The sequence below is a fragment of the Poeciliopsis prolifica genome, unplaced genomic scaffold (genome assembly GCF_027474105.1).
Source record: "Poeciliopsis prolifica strain line A6 unplaced genomic scaffold, Auburn_PproV2 SCAFFOLD001, whole genome shotgun sequence".
Classification (NCBI taxonomy): Eukaryota; Metazoa; Chordata; class Actinopteri; order Cyprinodontiformes; family Poeciliidae; genus Poeciliopsis; species Poeciliopsis prolifica.
Genome location: NW_026562376.1, coordinates 13,125,749 through 13,141,692, shown reverse-complemented (window position 1 = coordinate 13,141,692; position 15,944 = coordinate 13,125,749). Strand labels below are relative to the sequence as shown.

The following is a 15,944-nucleotide window of genomic DNA, read 5'->3' as shown; positions in this document are numbered from 1 at the left end:
AGTTAATAGATAATTTCCACATATAAATAGAAGATTACTTAAAATCTAAACAGTATAGCTTAAACATAGATCCTTGTGGAATTTTGGCTTCGTATAAGTTATTTCATGAAGTCAGACAAACAAATATACATACTGATAAAATAGTCCAAAATTATTTTTAATGCATTCAAATAGAAATATGCTTGTCTCAAATGCTTTAAAGAAATATTGCTTTAATTCTGGCAGGACTGTTATTTTGTCTACAAATCATCCACAAAAACAGCTAATCTGCACTAAACGCAAAGAATCTATTGACTGGAAATAAAACAAAAATGTTTCAGGAGTTTAAGTTCTATACCATTTTCTCTTCTGTAAATCTAATTATTACTGATAACATAGATATCATATAACACTGACTTGAAAAATATAATCAAATCATAGTACATGTTCTTTCAGTGAGCTTTTATTCTGAAGACAGGAAGTGAACATCGGAAATGGAAAGCGTAAGGCGTAGCTGGGTCAGCTTCCTGGTTACACTCACCGCATCAGATGTGCTTAATTTAATTGGAATAGGAGACAGTTCTGAATTTTGAAGTGCTTTACATCTGTTCATGTATCCATGAAGCAGTCTCTTTGTGTGCGTACACAAAGGTAAGGTAACAAAAAAGAGGTAAAACTTTGTTTTGTTTCAGTCAATGAAACAGACGAGTTTAAAACAGCTTGTTTAGCTCAAAAATCCAACAGTTTCACATACAGTACGAGATCGTACTGACTTAACAGAATGTAAAATATTAGTATTAAGATAACAGAAACTACCGACCACTTGAATATCGTGTATTTCATTTGTTCTGCTCACTAACAGGTCCAACCATGTTGCCTCAGTTTGTGTACAGCACTCAGGATTTTGTCACAGATGTGCTTCAGAAAAGAGAAAACCGTCCACCACCTTCCAAGCTCGACTCGCTCATCAGAGATGGTTGGACAGACAGGATGGACAGAGGACTCTTCCGGTACCATCTAGGGGATTTAAAAACGCGTATCCTACCAGGGTCAAATGGTTACGTCGCTCAGCTCAATGTCCAACGTGGAATCGAGAGGAGGAAGCCCCAGGAGATACTGAGCATTCAGCAAGAGTTTAACCCCAGTCAGTTTAACTTCAACAAAATAAATGCAGAAGAAATTATGTTTGAGATGAAGGACACAGGTGGAGGGAGAGATGTACCTGATGACCAGTTGCCTCAAACTTGCAGGATGGTTGTGTTGATCAATGTTAGCCCTTTGGAGTTTGGACACTGTCTTCTTGTTCCAGATCCGTCTCTCTGTTTACCACAGATCCTGACGAGAGCTGCTGTCCAGGTCGGTATCGAGTCTGTGCTCCTCAGCTCCAGCCCAGGTTTCCGTGTGGGGTTCAACAGCCTTGGAGCATTTGCCTCTGTTAATCACTTACACCTTCATGGATATTACCTGGACTATGAGCTGAAGATTGAATCCAGCCTGGTTAAGCCTTTGATACCTGAGAAGAACTTTTTTCGCATCCAAGATTTTCCGGTTGGATTTTTGCTCTATACAGAATCCGAAGAAGTGGAGACGGCAGCAAGAACGGTCTGTAAAGTGACAGACTTTTTTCTGGCTGAAAACATCGCTCATAATCTGTTCCTGACCAGAGGATGCCCACCAAGTGGTCAAATGCAGACTGCGAAGGAGAGCTGTTTAAGAAAAGGTGTACGTATAGCTATTTGGCCCAGAACATCCTGCTTCGGTGCCAAAGAGGAATCTGCCTTTAATGTTGCACTCTGCGAGTTAGCAGGGCATTTACCCTTTAAAAATAAAAAGGACTTTGAGTGTACAACTGAGAGAGAGGTCATCAGTATAGTTCAGAAGTATCTTCTGCCTGATGATGAGTTTCACAAGCTGGAAGAACAGCTTGTTAAACACCTACTGACTCATTAATGTCTGGAATACATTTTGAAAGACTTAAAGATTCAGCGCAGTGCATAAAACGTCAGAATCAGTTAATGAGTTGCTAATGCTTTTGCTTTTGGGTTACTGACTGAAGTCTACTAATAAATGCACTTTCATTTAAATGTCAGATTTAACCTAAGAGGGTACCAGGACCCCCTTAGATCAGTGTTGGAAACTTGTGTGTAAATAAAATTTTATTTGATATACAATAATATAGTCTTCATTTGATAACTCTTAAGTGTTACAGCTTTTGAAACTGGACTTATGTAGGTTAGTCAAGAGGCAAAAATAAGAAAAAAAAAAAAAAAAACGACCATAAAGCTCAACAATATTAATATTTTTTTTTAATGAACCCACATTTTTAAATGTATCACTTCTAATACAATAAACAACAGACACAAAAGGGTCCTCCACCCCCAATAAAGTGCTCTGTAAATAAATAAAGTGAAAAAAAAATCAAGATATTTAAGTCTGAAAATTCAAATAGAAAAATATTTAGGAGCTCTGTCTCATAAACAGTAAATCAATAGTAAAGTTGTTCATGACCAATTAAAAAGAAATAGAAGTAATAAACCCCCCCCCAAAAAAAAATCATTCTAAAAATATGTTGGAATTATTTCTAATTTTGAAGATATTAGAAATAATATATTTTGATAAAATAATATAGAAAAAATTTGGTGTTTTCAACAGCATATTGATGTTGAAAACAATGAGCATTCACATTCAGTTTACAGACTGATTTTATCCCATTAAGTAAAAGCTTAAGGAAGCTGGTTGTATATGAGGTCTTTATCCTGACTTAGAAACCTCATAGTTCTACTAAGAGTGTTTTAATAAGTGTTAGGATATGTCTCCATTTCTTCAAGAGGACATGAAGTACATGTAGTGTTCTTAACATTTTCTCCAGGCAAAAGTCATATGAGACTGGAACAAATGACTCAGTTGAACAAATAGAAGCCTGGATGTTTAATTGCTCGTGAATGTACAGTATAAACAGGCAAGTGTGTTGGTATTGACAAAAAATAAAAACTCCTTCAGGACTTTCTAATAGCCATCAGATCAGCCCCACGCTATCATGAGGTGTGGTTGTCAGTCTATTTTTTTCTGAGATGCTGTTTTTTTTTTTTTTCCAGTTGCGACCTAACCCACACCTTTTAAAAGGTCACGCGTTTGTCTCAACGGCCCTCAAAATATTTTCATAAACTATCATCTAGATGTTTTTTGGCAAATGTAAGATGCCTTGCCTTTCTGTTCTTGTTGGTCTGCTGGAGACTCTGGCTTCTAACTCCTATGGATCCCATTTTTGAAGAGATTCTTGTTACTCGTGAACACCTACCTTATCACCAGGTAAACACATTATCCGCCAGAATGACCTCACCTAGGCAGCAACATGACTTTCTTGGATCATTAAGCATATAGCTGCTGACTTTGATGAGGGCCAGGAAGCTCTCAATATGGTCTTTATCTATTGAAGCAGCAGTGTATTTTTCTCTCTATTTAAATCTTTTTTCTTTAATACAAAAAATATATATATCAGCCTTGAAATTCTTAGTACCTAGATGAATAAGAGAGGCCAGCTGTTTCTCTGCATTTGGGACTTACATTTTTTTAATGACCACACCACTCTGCGGTTACTCTTTCTTTTTTTTTTTTTTTAAGTCAAACACTATAATCCTTATGCTTCATATCTGATCCCCCAAGAATTTACTTTAGACTACCCATTTAAACATGCTTTGTTCAATAAGAATAAGCCGGATATCGTAAGGTACTCTGATTTTTCAACAAAAATAAAAATTTACTTCCCAGATTTGTTATGGCACCATTTAAAAGAGTTGACCGTATCACATTTTGAATTCTTCCATAAAAGTCACTAGGTAATGACTTTATTTACTGTAAGCGGGTTGTTTAACATTGCTTTGTCTTTTCTTCTCATTAGTTCTCATCAGCAGCTCCGGAAATTTTTTGTAACCATTGCAGTTTCATTGGAAAAACAACAAACTTGTGATGTTTTGTATACCTGTGGTTCTTTTCAAAGTCCCGCTTGTTTGATTTTTCTGATATAACACCTGGTGTACATTGTAGCCTACGGGTAAACATCCATGCCCTTTCATTTACAGTACTATATATCCACTTTGAGAAATTACAAAAACATCCAGACATCAACATGTATCATGTTGATGTCTGGATCAACATGACACCTAATAATTCAGAGAAAACCTACATTATACGTTCTTTGTAATATTGCTGGTTACCAGTTGATGAAAGAACAGCTTCAGGCCACTTTGGCAGGTCATGAGTACCTGTGACCTGCTTGTAGGACATAAAGGTGAAGAGGTGAACAGTGTTATGTCTCATAGTTGTGTAAAACAATATAAATAGCACAGCTGACAGACAATGCCTTATGACTTTTAGCATATACAGAAGCCATGTTTCTCAAAAATGATGGATCATTGACTAACAAGTGATTGACGGATGTTCAAGTTTGTTTTTCTGTTTCTTTTTGTTATATAGTTGTTTTATTTTTCATCTGATTCATTTTTCAGCTGATCGATTGATTGATCTGATGCCTTGTTTGAAATTAAGCCAGATGCACACAGATTTTGATTAGATAGCAAATTAAAACTGTAAATTGTAAGAAAAATACCTAAAAAAAAAAAGAGTCAAGTATTATTATTATTTTTATTAATGTAAAGATTTTTCAGTTTTATTTTTTCATGCTAAACTTTATGGGCTCTAAACTTTTCTCTGGTACACAGACATTCTTCAATAAATCAGATTCTCTACAATAACAGTATTGTAAACAGTATGTATTATTTACAACTTCTTGTAAACCAGCAGGTCACCAAGAAAACTGAATGTAGCCTGGGAGAGACACTGCAGAACAAACAGCTACACTAATACCTCTGGCAACTCATCCTGCTGTGTCAGAAGATGATCTGTTACATCTGAAAGAAAACAGCATATCATCGAAATGCACATTATACACATTGTGCATAATGCGCCATTGTGCATGTGAAAAAATTAGGACAAACCTTTTAAATATTGATCTATGTTTAGTTGTAGTCGTCAATCAAAATTTAGAACAAAATTTGTTTTCTAACTGAAAAGGTGACACCACCCATTGTACTTCATCCTGTCCCTTTATTTGTAGCACAAACAGTACACTGTATTTCTGTTTTGTACACTAGTTAAACAAAATTTGGAGACTTAGTCAACATGCTAAAAGCAAAAGGTGTCAAAGTTTGATTGGTGCTTTGTGTCCCAAAATGTTTTCCTCAACCACTAGTCTGCAATGGCAAGCATTGCCTGGTCATGGTTATATTGGATTAAAGTTGCTCTTTTTAATTTACTTTACATTTTTCTTTTCTTAAGGTGCAGAAAAAAGTCTCAATCGCCAACCTACAATTTACTGTTTCTTTTTTCAGCTAAACATAACGACTCTCCAGTTAACACAGAAAATTATAATTCACTGTTTAGGCTTTACAGCATGTGTCAAACTCAAGGCCCGGGGGCCAAATCCAGCCCACCGTAGCTTTTTATGTGGCCCTCTACAGTGTAGACTAAACACTAAGTGTGATTAAATATTATCAATCATATCAATGCAGTTTTTATTTGTTTACTGCCAATTTATATCAATCAATCCCTCCAGTTTCTTGAGAATTTAGTTGATGTATGATTATAGTCCATGATTTATACAGCAAGTAAATAAACAGTCGCATTTATTATTAGTTCATGTAGGGACTGAAAAGATCTTCAATAATATTATTTCTTTTAAGAATTCATTGACATTAACAGTTTGTGAACATGTCTTATCAACACATTCTCGTCTTATCAAATGTACAAAAGTTTTAGTATGGACAGTTCGTGAGGACATTTTTGTTCCATTGAGAGCGAAGATTGGAAGGAGAGGATAGATTTCTCATAATGATTGTTATGATTTTTTTTAAAAAATGGCATCAATAGAACTGGTAAGAGCCTTTATGATCTTGATCTGGCCCAAAACGAAAATGAGTTTGACACACCTGCTTTACAGGACAGCATGTTCACAATGGAGATTTCTTTTTTCTTTGTCTGAAAGGTAAATAAAAAAAATAATATGTGCAGGAAGCGTGAACAGCTGTTAACAAAGAAATGACTTTGTACCTTTCCTGACATGCAATCATTGTTTGTATTAAGGGAGGAGGTAAGATGTAGTTGATCACATGACTTCATATGTTGAGAGTAAAGTATGGGCTTTGCCATTTATATCGAACCATGAACCATCTTTCTTATAACAAAACGTCTTAAAAAAAATGTTGAGGCTTCATCACTGTTGATGATAAAACCATGTCTGTGCAATCAATATCACAAGTAAAGAAAAATGTCCCAGTAAAGAAAAATGTCCCAGAAAAGAGTTAGAGTTAGGGAGGAGTGACTGTGGGTGTGTCCTCAGATTGGATACCTCTTGAAGATGCTCTGGGCTTTTCAGACAGCAGCTCAGCTGAGACATTTAAGCTTTCTGGATCTCTGGCACCTGGAAAACTTGCAACAGAAAAGCAGCCAACATGGGGGCTGCCCAGAGCTTCAGGGATATGTGTGACCGCACGAAGAATACTAATGTTCGCTTGAGTCTGCCAGCAGTGTGTATGGTGTGGCAGACGGCCATGATCATTCTGTTTGGGATTTTTATTCGATATGACAAAGAATCAGACACACACTGGGTTGAGCACAAAAAAACAGAGAATAAATCAAGTGACATAGAGAATGACTTCTACTTCAGATATCCAAGTAAGTAAACCTATTTAACTACTCAAGTTTATATTTTCTGAGTTTTCTTTTCTATTTTATAATTTGCTAACACAGGAGCCATAAAAATTGACATTGTCATGTATTGCAGATTAAATGTTTTTTTATTTATTACTTTATCATTTGTAATGTCAAACTATGATGACCTTTCATATTATTCTGAATTGCTGACTAAGATTTGATGCCTGTTTCTGCATGTCGCCCAGGGGGTTTTTTATTCCTGTGGGATTTTATCTCTTATATTTTCTACACCTCACATCTCCGGACTCAGTGCTTTACCTTTATTTCATTTTCCTTCAGTAACTTTTGTTTGGATTCTGTAGAAGTGTCCATTTGAGACTGTTCTATATGGGTGTGGTTGTTTTGTTCTACACAAAACTTCTGCGGTGTCAATTTCTGTTTACCATAAATCTATTTCCATGATGCATTCTGACATGGTATAACATAAACATAATCCCATGGAGCTCAGTTTCTAAACCAAATAGAAGCCTTCATCTGTGGAAACTGAAGCAGAAGGATATATATATATATTTTTTGGCTTTTCGATACAGATGATAGTGTTTCACAGGGCAGGTGCTGTGAGACATGTCAGACAGCTGTGATGTCGTGACTCTAGTAAAACTGACAGGCAGATGCTGGCATCCATATTTTGATTCAGACTGTTTGTCCTAAAAATAAGATCCAACTGTCTCATCATGTTTGAACTTCATTTCCCCCTCAATTTAGAGTCCTTAATGGCATTTATCTATTTCTAACTTATTTTTCTTCTATTGTTTCTTTTTAGGTTTTTGTCTTGTTAGTGCATAAATGTATAAATTCCTTTTTTGTTGTTGTTGTTTATTTTTAAACACTTTTTTAAATTAAATGTGCTATATCACAAGTTTCCATGATCTTAAATGTTTTTTTAAGAGCATGGAAAAATAAACAAGCACCATGAGTCCTTGAGTCATCTTCACACAATACCTTGCTCATATCTAATATGCCCTTGTGTCAACCTGCATTGAAGAGGCATGTTATTAAAGCAAACAGTTTGTGGAGTCTGAACTGATTATCTGCTGGAACATAGATTCATCCACATAGGGCTTTGATGCACTTAGGAAACACATTTGGTAAGAGCATTTACATAGGAAAAACAAAGTTTAATAACTTTGTTCTAATTTTTAGGTGGGGAGGGGGAAATCATTTGAAAAGGAACATACTCATGACTAAAGCGGAATACCCGCAATATAGATATTTCTCTCAGATATAATATTAAAAAAGTTGGGGTCAGATCCTTCTTTCGTTCTTTCTTAGTCTACTCTCCAATTTTGGGCAGAACCACTGGACCATTACACAAATGTTTTTTGGTTTTTTTTGGAGGCACATCAGAAAGAAATTAGAGTTAGTTTCAATGTATTTGAAACTATGTATAAGATATGTTTTAAAAACAGCTGAGATGGTTATTTTTAAAACAGCTTCCCTTCCCTTTAAGCCCCCCAAAAATAATTATTTTAAGCCATTTCTCCCAACAAAGCTGATCCACTTAATCAATAATCTAATTTACTTTCATTTTCAACCTTTTTGTTGGACTCAAAACTTTGGGTCATTATGTTACTGTGATCTCCAAATAACCCTGACATTTTTCTGTTAAACAACTTGCTACTGTTTTGAATTCATACATCCCCCATGAGCAGGTCTGCAGTCATGCAGTCCTCAAGGTTTCAAAGCAAAAATAAGATGTCTCTGTAATAATGTCTCTCTGGTGGGAAATTATGTTTGTGTTGGGTAGACAGCACTGTACACATTTGACAAATGAGTCAGTTTTGGACACATTTTGCATTTTGTTTTGGAACATGTCTTACAAGGCTTACAAGGAGATATGTTTTGCATTCGGTGTTGTTTCATGCTATGGTGTAGTTCACATCAGCAGTGCTTTTCTAAGCAAGGTTAGTCAGCACACAGACAATGTGTGCCTTTATTTGCTGGGAAGGGCATATCTATTGCAATCTTCTTTGTTTGAAGATCTGACAGCAGTTGTCTTTCCAGTTCTGACTTATAGTCAATAGGATGAAATGTATACATTTTTAACACCTCACACTGTGAAATTACAAACTAGTTAGTAACTAGTTTGTAATTTCAATATGATTTTGACTAAGGATAAATTACATTATAAATTCTGAAATCCTGCCCTAATGTCTAGATATGTGATTTTTCTGCTTCTGTTTGGCCAGATAAATATGTTGAAAGAAATCCAAAAGATTTAGAACAGGAACAAAGAAAACAAGTGAAACAAATAATGGGTGAAATTCTGTGAAAACTGATTTGAGGTTTTTCTCATTCTATGTTCAGTGAAGTTATTTTTTATGTATCCCAAATTTTTACCTTCAAAACCAGACTGCTCTGCTTGGAAAGTTGCTTGTTGCAAATCCTGTTTCAGAACAACTTTAAAATGGGTCAAATTTACCCTTTTTGAAGTTCCATTGGACAAACTCCACCCACACCGAGTGGACACTCAACAGAAGTGGAGGAAAACATAAATACTCTCTGCATGACTCATTTGTCTTGATTTTAATCAATGGGTCAATTTGACCTTGAAGAGTATATGTGTCTCAAGTTAAATTATAAGGAATACCCATTGAAAAAATAAAATAAAATGTAATATAAAAAAAATTGACCAAAGATCAATTTAAAGGAAATTGTTGTTTTTTTGTGTCTTGGTTTTGTTCTGTGGACATAAAAAAAAAAAAATAGGTTGTCGTCATTGATCCTTTATTTTTGAGAAATAAAAAAACGTCATTGCACCAATATTGATTGAAATGGCTAAAATTGGAGCTAATAATCAGATACAAAAATGTTTCGGACAAATTTTTTGGTTTCTGACAATATGGTATGATTAAACACTCCCCGAGTCAAATTGACCCATGAACATTATTGCTGTACTTTAGAAACGAACATAACAGGAAGGATAAGGACCTTTTAATTTTATTGCTTCAATTTATCCATCCTAGTCTTGTTCCTTTCCCAGGTTTCCAAGATGTACACGTGATGATATTTGTAGGGTTTGGGTTCCTGATGACGTTTCTGAAGCGTTACAGCTTTGGTGGAGTGGGTTTCAACTTCCTGATTGCCGCCTTCGGCCTCCAATGGGCGCTGCTGATGCAGGGCTGGTTCCACCTCACTGATGGGAAGATCAAAATTGGGATTGAAAGGTGAACAGTGTAGCTATAATTGCCTGATTTTAAAGTGTTTGTATTTTACTGCAGTGCTATTGTGGAACTTAACCTAATCAGGTTATCCAGTAAACTGATATTTGATTTTATCTTTATTTGAAATACATCCTGTGGGAATATGTTTTGACATGCATAGTTTCCATAGATGGAAAGAAATGAGGGTGGAGGAACCAGTTTAGCTGGCAGATTCCCAGGAAAATATTTTATGTCCTTTTACGTTTGTGGCTTTAAGGCAAACAAAAACTTGCACTGCTGAGTAATAATGATATGACTGAAGAGCCTTGTGTGCTCCTTGTGTGCTAAACATAGTGAGAGGTGTGTCTTCCGCCTCACTCTCAGAAACAATAACAGAAATTTGATGCTTTATACTTCAGAGCTTAAAAAATAAATATATAGCTAATGAATTTCAGTGTGGACTTTTACTGATGATAAACAGTCCATCACAGATACTATGAGCTTGCTGCTGATCTCCTGCTACCTGGCTTGTTTTCTTTTTTTTCTCTCCTCAGCCTTATCAATGCAGATTTCTGTGTCGCTGGCTGCCTGATCGCATATGGAGCTCTGCTGGGAAAGGTCAGCCCGGTCCAGCTGCTGGTTTTAACTCTGTTTGGAATAACACTTTTTGCTGTAGAGGAATTTATCATCGTGAAAGTCATCCATGTAAGTTATCTTTTTTTTTTCTCTGACATTTGTTTGCATGTCACCATCAACATGCAAACAAAATCAGGCTTGAGTCTTCATAGCCATGCTCTCAAACGGAGAGAAATAAGAAGCTTTTCCAAGATGTATAAAGGGGAGAAAGAGTTGGGGGTGAAATTATTATTAGACACACATCTAATAATGTTACGACAAGGGAGTAAAACTATTATTTGACACTGATAATAATTTGATGGCATAATACATTTGCACCTTATAAATGCAGCAGTTCAAACACACTGCTAATGATTCTAATCACATCTGTCCTTTTACAGTAAACTAAGCAATGATTATGCTCACCCATCTACAACCTGATATATCACTTAGAAAATACAACAGATGTGTAGTTAACAGGATTTATTTGAAAGACAGTGTATAAGAGGAGAGTAGAATAAAATACATTTTTTAATCCTTTAAAAATATAACTGTGACTAGGATTTGCATTTTACTTACAAAACTATGTGGAAACAGCTGCATTAGCAGTCTTTCAGGTGAAAGCCCCTTTCAGCTCTGCACATCTACAGACTGAAATTTTTACCCATGTTCCAAAATAGCTCATATTCTATTAGAGTAAATAAAACACCTCTGAAAAAAATCTGTTCCTAAGAGTTGTCCATAATGTAGTTAATTGCAATTTAGTGTGATATGATCTAAGCTAGTAAGTTTGCACCAAGGCTTTTTTGGGGGTACTTTATACACTCTATGAGGTTCTGAAACAGAACAGAAATGATATTTAGAGGCTGATGAAAGATGTTTGTGTCTCCTCCTGTGGCAAACTGAAGACATAACCATATTTCTTTCCCTCCTTTCCATTATAATTATACACATCTCAATGTGTCTATTATGAAAGCAATATAAACAAAGATATCCAAGTCTAAGGTTTTGTGATTTAATCTCCTTTTATCCTAATGATAAATATATGCAGTTTTTGTAAACCTCAAACTACTTTTTCTTCCTTAAGGCCAGGGATGCTGGGGGCTCCATGGTGATCCACACTTTTGGAGCTTACTATGGACTTTCCATATCATGGATGCTCTATCGGCCCAACCTGGATCAGAGCTCACGCCTACAAGGTTCTGTGTATCATTCAGATGTCTTTGCTATGATTGGTAAGCTGGGTTTTTAGCACACAAGATTGTTTTGTGTTGATTTATTTTTCTATTTGTGTTCTTTTTCTACTTTGTCCACTCGTATTACTTTGCCTTCTTTTTTTTTTTTTTAACAGGTACCCTCTTCTTGTGGATGTTCTGGCCCAGCTTCAACTCAGCAATCTCTGATCATGGTGATGGGCAGCACAGAGCGGCCATCAACACCTACCTGGCTTTGGCCTCAACTGTGCTCACCACAGTGGCTATGTCAAGTCTCTTCCAGAAACATGGAAAACTTGATATGGTAAGGAAAAGCAAATTAAAAAAAAAAAACCTAGCTAACACAAAAAGTTTTATATTTTCTCTGACAAAACACTAGGTGCCCAAACTATCACAAAATGACATCCAAACCATATAATCTTCCATAATTCATTAGGCCAATTGTGGCCTATTTTAAACCAATCAGAGGGGGCCTTGCAGAAAAGGTTTCTTAAAGAGACAGTACCTTAAAGACTTTTGTGTTTGTTCAACTGTGTAAACAATAAACAGTTATACAGTCACTATTTATAGGTTCAGTATAAAATGTATATAACCATCTAATTTTCAATTTATAGTTACCAAGTACTTATCGCATCCAATCAAAATCAAACACATTGCTGTTTGTAGTTGGAACAAGATAAAATATAAAAAAGTTTGAGATTTAAATACTCATCAATGTCAAAGTAATTTATATACCATATTTAGGACCAATAACAGTACACTAAAATCTGCCAGAATTGCATCAACAATCATAACATATCAGATAATATAGAACTGTAATAAAAAATAAATAAAATGGAGAAGAGTTAGTATTTCCAACAACTATTACGGAAGGCATAATATATTTATGTTTCTTAGAATAAAAGCCAGAGAAATCATCCCAGAATGATGAATGAACATTTTATTATTTTCACTGGTTGACTGCAGAAAGCAACACATGATATTTCATTGCAAACACTTGGATTAAAATTAAATACTTTTGCTTTAAATTAATGTGTTCTTCACCTTCTTCCTAGGTTCACATCCAGAACTCAACACTTGCTGGAGGCGTTGCAGTAGGAACAGCAGCTGAGTTCATGCTGATGCCGTATGGAGCTCTCATCGTCGGCTTCTGCTGTGGTATTATCTCCACACTTGGATACAAATACATCTCTGTAAGATCTTTATTTGACAGCCATCATAAAGCATTAGATAAGCTCAGTGTTTTGTGATTTTTATAAACCTCAGTGAATACCTTCTTATCCCTACATCAGCCTTTCATGGAGAAGTACATGAAGATCCAAGACACCTGTGGAATCCACAATCTCCACGCCATGCCAGGTGTAATAGGTGGTATAGTTGGAGCTATCACCGCTGCAGCTGCAACAGAGTCAGTTTATGGACATGAAGGGTATGTTTCCTAGTCCAACAAGGAGTAAACAAAAACACAGATTAACAGAAACTTAATTCAATTTAAATTGAAGATTGAAGCTGTGAATGGCATTTTTTGTGTGTAAATTTAGAGGACAATTAAAAATCTTGTTTTCAATTAAAGGTTGATAAAAACTTTTGACTTCGAAGAGGAATTTGCGAATATGGTGCCCACAAAGCAGGGAGGTCACCAGGCCGGAGGCCTCTGTGTGGCTCTCATCTTCGGTATAGGAGGAGGCTTGATAGTCGGTAGGGAATGAATAACTTTAAAAACAATTATTGGGATCTCCCTGTTTTGCAACACAATGGCTTCACTTTACAAATGGTATATTTTTACATTATAGCTTTGTCTTTTATTTGTCATTCTAGGCGCCATCTTGAGATTACCCATCTGGGGAGATCCTGCAGATGACAACTGCTTTGATGATGAGACTTACTGGGAGGTAATAACCAGGCAGTTTATACTTTTTAAAATCATTTTCATAAAGAGAAAATAACATATATAATAATATGTAATAATATATATATATTACATTTTGTTACATTGCAAACACAAACTTCATTGTAATTTATTGGGATGCAATATGGCCAAACAGCACAAACAAGCATATAATTGTGAAGTAAATGGTGTCTGATTTTTTAAAATGCTCTATTTTAATTGCAGTGTGGCATGGATTCATATTTATGTTCCTTTATCCTGATACCCATAAAAAAAATCATTTTTATATATATACATTTTCTTTTTTTTTTTTTTTTACATAAACTAAGTCGCCCGGAACAATCTCTGATATACTCTAGTGACAAACTTTTCTGGTTTCCAATATTGAACAAAATGGGCAGAAATTCTCAGATTTTGACGCCACGCATTTGTGACGTTTGCTGCTTTGTCTCCAGTTGCCAGAAGATGAGGAGAGTATCCCACCTATCCTGCAATATAACAACCACATGCGGAACAAAGACATGTGAGTATTTGATTCATCTATATATTAGCTCAAATTAATCTGGTCATAAAGATGATTATCCCATAAAACAGCCACGTTGTACAGTTAAAATAGTGTTACATTTACTGTCCTCTTGGTGGCAGCAGAGTCCACTTTAAGGAGAGAAGATGTGGGTCGTTGCTTTTGCTCTTGATGGGGATTACAGTGTTTTAATGTGAGGAATACACTATGAGAACAAAGTGCGGCTTCGCACAGAGGCCTCTGCCGCGAACTGTGGGCTCGATTACAAAGCTCTGACACGATCCATTGCTCAGTAATACAGCATGAAGTTTCTCTCTCATGCTGTTTGTTGATGGGGGTTCATGCAGAACACCTTCACGTGTTCGACTCATCAAAGTGACCTTGTGTTTATGTAGCAGCCTTCATGTTTACACTGATAATAAATCTACCATTAGTCACTCTACGATGGAAAGATGAACTCTGGATTTGATAAAATCTTATAGAAATTTATGTAATCTAAGAGTCTGGAGAGGTTATTTTGCATGTTTTGTATTTGGAGCAAAACATTCAACATAATTGTTTATGAAACTTTGCTTTCTTTTCAGTGCTGAGACAAATTTCACCATGGAGCCAGATCACAGGACCCGATCATGAATGGTTCCTGAATTGATTGGCCGTTCCCCATTTCATTTTATTATTTCTCTTCTGGCGGAAAAAAATCTATACGTGGAAAACAATTTGCTTTAAAAGATAATAATGAGAAATATTAACATTTTTACGGGTTTTACCTCAAATTGCCTCATTTCAGAAGTTTAATGATGTGAAGTTTTTTTTTTTTTTCAATATGTGTTCTGTTCTAGTGAAACAGCTTTTATTTGAAAAGATAAATATCAGCACCTCATTTAACACCTATTTGGAAATTTAATAAAGTTAGTTCTAATTTCTAAGTTTTTCTACTCTGTCACTTATTTACAGGCACATCTTATAATTTATTTGTCATTTATTGTTTTTTTTCTGTTTCTTCATGTACATTTCTTACATAGTTTGAAAAAAAAGTTTATGTTCCTGACTGTGAAAGCCATGGGATGTTGCAACTTTCGCAAACTAAGTAATGCTGTGACTTTAAGGGCTTTTTTTTATATTGTCACTTTATTAATGCTTTATAAGACACAAGTAGGGAATTTTGTATCATATTAATTTCCTCCATCTGGAAATCCTCCTTTTTGTCCAATACACAAAATAAATGTGCCTGAAATACTAATAATGTTCCATAAGCATTTCAGTGATGTGTTCTTAATTAAATGTAACCAAAGGGTTAAAGTGTTTGCAATTGACAAACTAATTATTTTTGTCAGCTACAGGTCAAATGTTTGATACTGTTTGAGAAGTTTCATAATCCTAAATTGATAAACATTCTCCAATAAAAAGGGTGATGTCTAATTTGTCTTATTTATTTAATTAACAAACATTTACACTGAAGTTTTAGTTCTTGATTTGAAGAAATAGTTATAAAGAAACTTCACTAAAAAGAACAATAAGTCAGAGGGTAGCAGTACTCATGACACTGTGGTGACTGAAAACAAACTACATACTGCAAATCATAGTTACTTAGTTAAGGGGGAGCAAATCGCCACTAATGCAAAATACAGACAAATATTTCAAAAGCATTGATTAGGAAAACGATTCAGTGGTTTTTTTTTCTCATCAATACATTAGATGTATAATAAAAGTGGCCATTTGCAAAGATACCGAACATGACGTTTAGTTTTTCTGAAGATGCCATATTTTCTCTCTACATTTAGCAGCGCCAGTGTCAGTCATTCACTCCTGGTGGC

General features: G+C 35.3%; 2 protein-coding genes across 2 annotated transcripts; both read left to right on the top strand.

Moving 5' to 3' along the window:
- Nucleotides 1-487: 487 nt before the first annotated feature.
- gdpgp1 (GDP-D-glucose phosphorylase 1) lies at nucleotides 488-2,251 on the top strand. Its single transcript, XM_055034390.1, has 2 exons — nucleotides 488-630; nucleotides 842-2,251. Exon 2 carries the CDS (start codon nucleotides 850-852, stop codon nucleotides 1,927-1,929), a length of 1,080 nt encoding a protein of 359 aa, XP_054890365.1. The 5' UTR covers nucleotides 488-630; nucleotides 842-849; the 3' UTR covers nucleotides 1,930-2,251.
- Nucleotides 2,252-6,422: 4,171 nt separating this feature from the next.
- Nucleotides 6,423-15,549, top strand: rhcgb (Rh family, C glycoprotein b). Its single transcript, XM_055039610.1, has 11 exons — nucleotides 6,423-6,708; nucleotides 9,731-9,914; nucleotides 10,445-10,595; nucleotides 11,593-11,740; nucleotides 11,857-12,023; nucleotides 12,775-12,912; nucleotides 13,012-13,148; nucleotides 13,293-13,417; nucleotides 13,538-13,611; nucleotides 14,063-14,130; nucleotides 14,715-15,549. Exons 1-11 carry the CDS (start codon nucleotides 6,486-6,488, stop codon nucleotides 14,761-14,763), a joined length of 1,464 nt encoding a protein of 487 aa, XP_054895585.1. The 5' UTR covers nucleotides 6,423-6,485; the 3' UTR covers nucleotides 14,764-15,549.
- Nucleotides 15,550-15,944: the final 395 nt, after the last annotated feature.

What these genes read in the sequence shown, in the direction of transcription:
- gdpgp1 (XM_055034390.1), top strand. Translation starts at nt 850, where the DNA reads ATGTTGCCTCAGTTTGTGTACAGCACTCAGGATTTTGTCACAGATGTG.
- rhcgb (XM_055039610.1), top strand. Translation starts at nt 6,486, where the DNA reads ATGGGGGCTGCCCAGAGCTTCAGGGATATGTGTGACCGCACGAAGAAT. An exon ending in CTTCTACTTCAGATATCCAA is followed by an intron (nt 6,709 to 9,730) that starts GTAAGTAAACCT and finishes TTCCTTTCCCAG; the next exon opens with GTTTCCAAGATGTACACGTG. An exon ending in TCATCGTGAAAGTCATCCAT is followed by an intron (nt 10,596 to 11,592) that starts GTAAGTTATCTT and finishes TTCTTCCTTAAG; the next exon opens with GCCAGGGATGCTGGGGGCTC.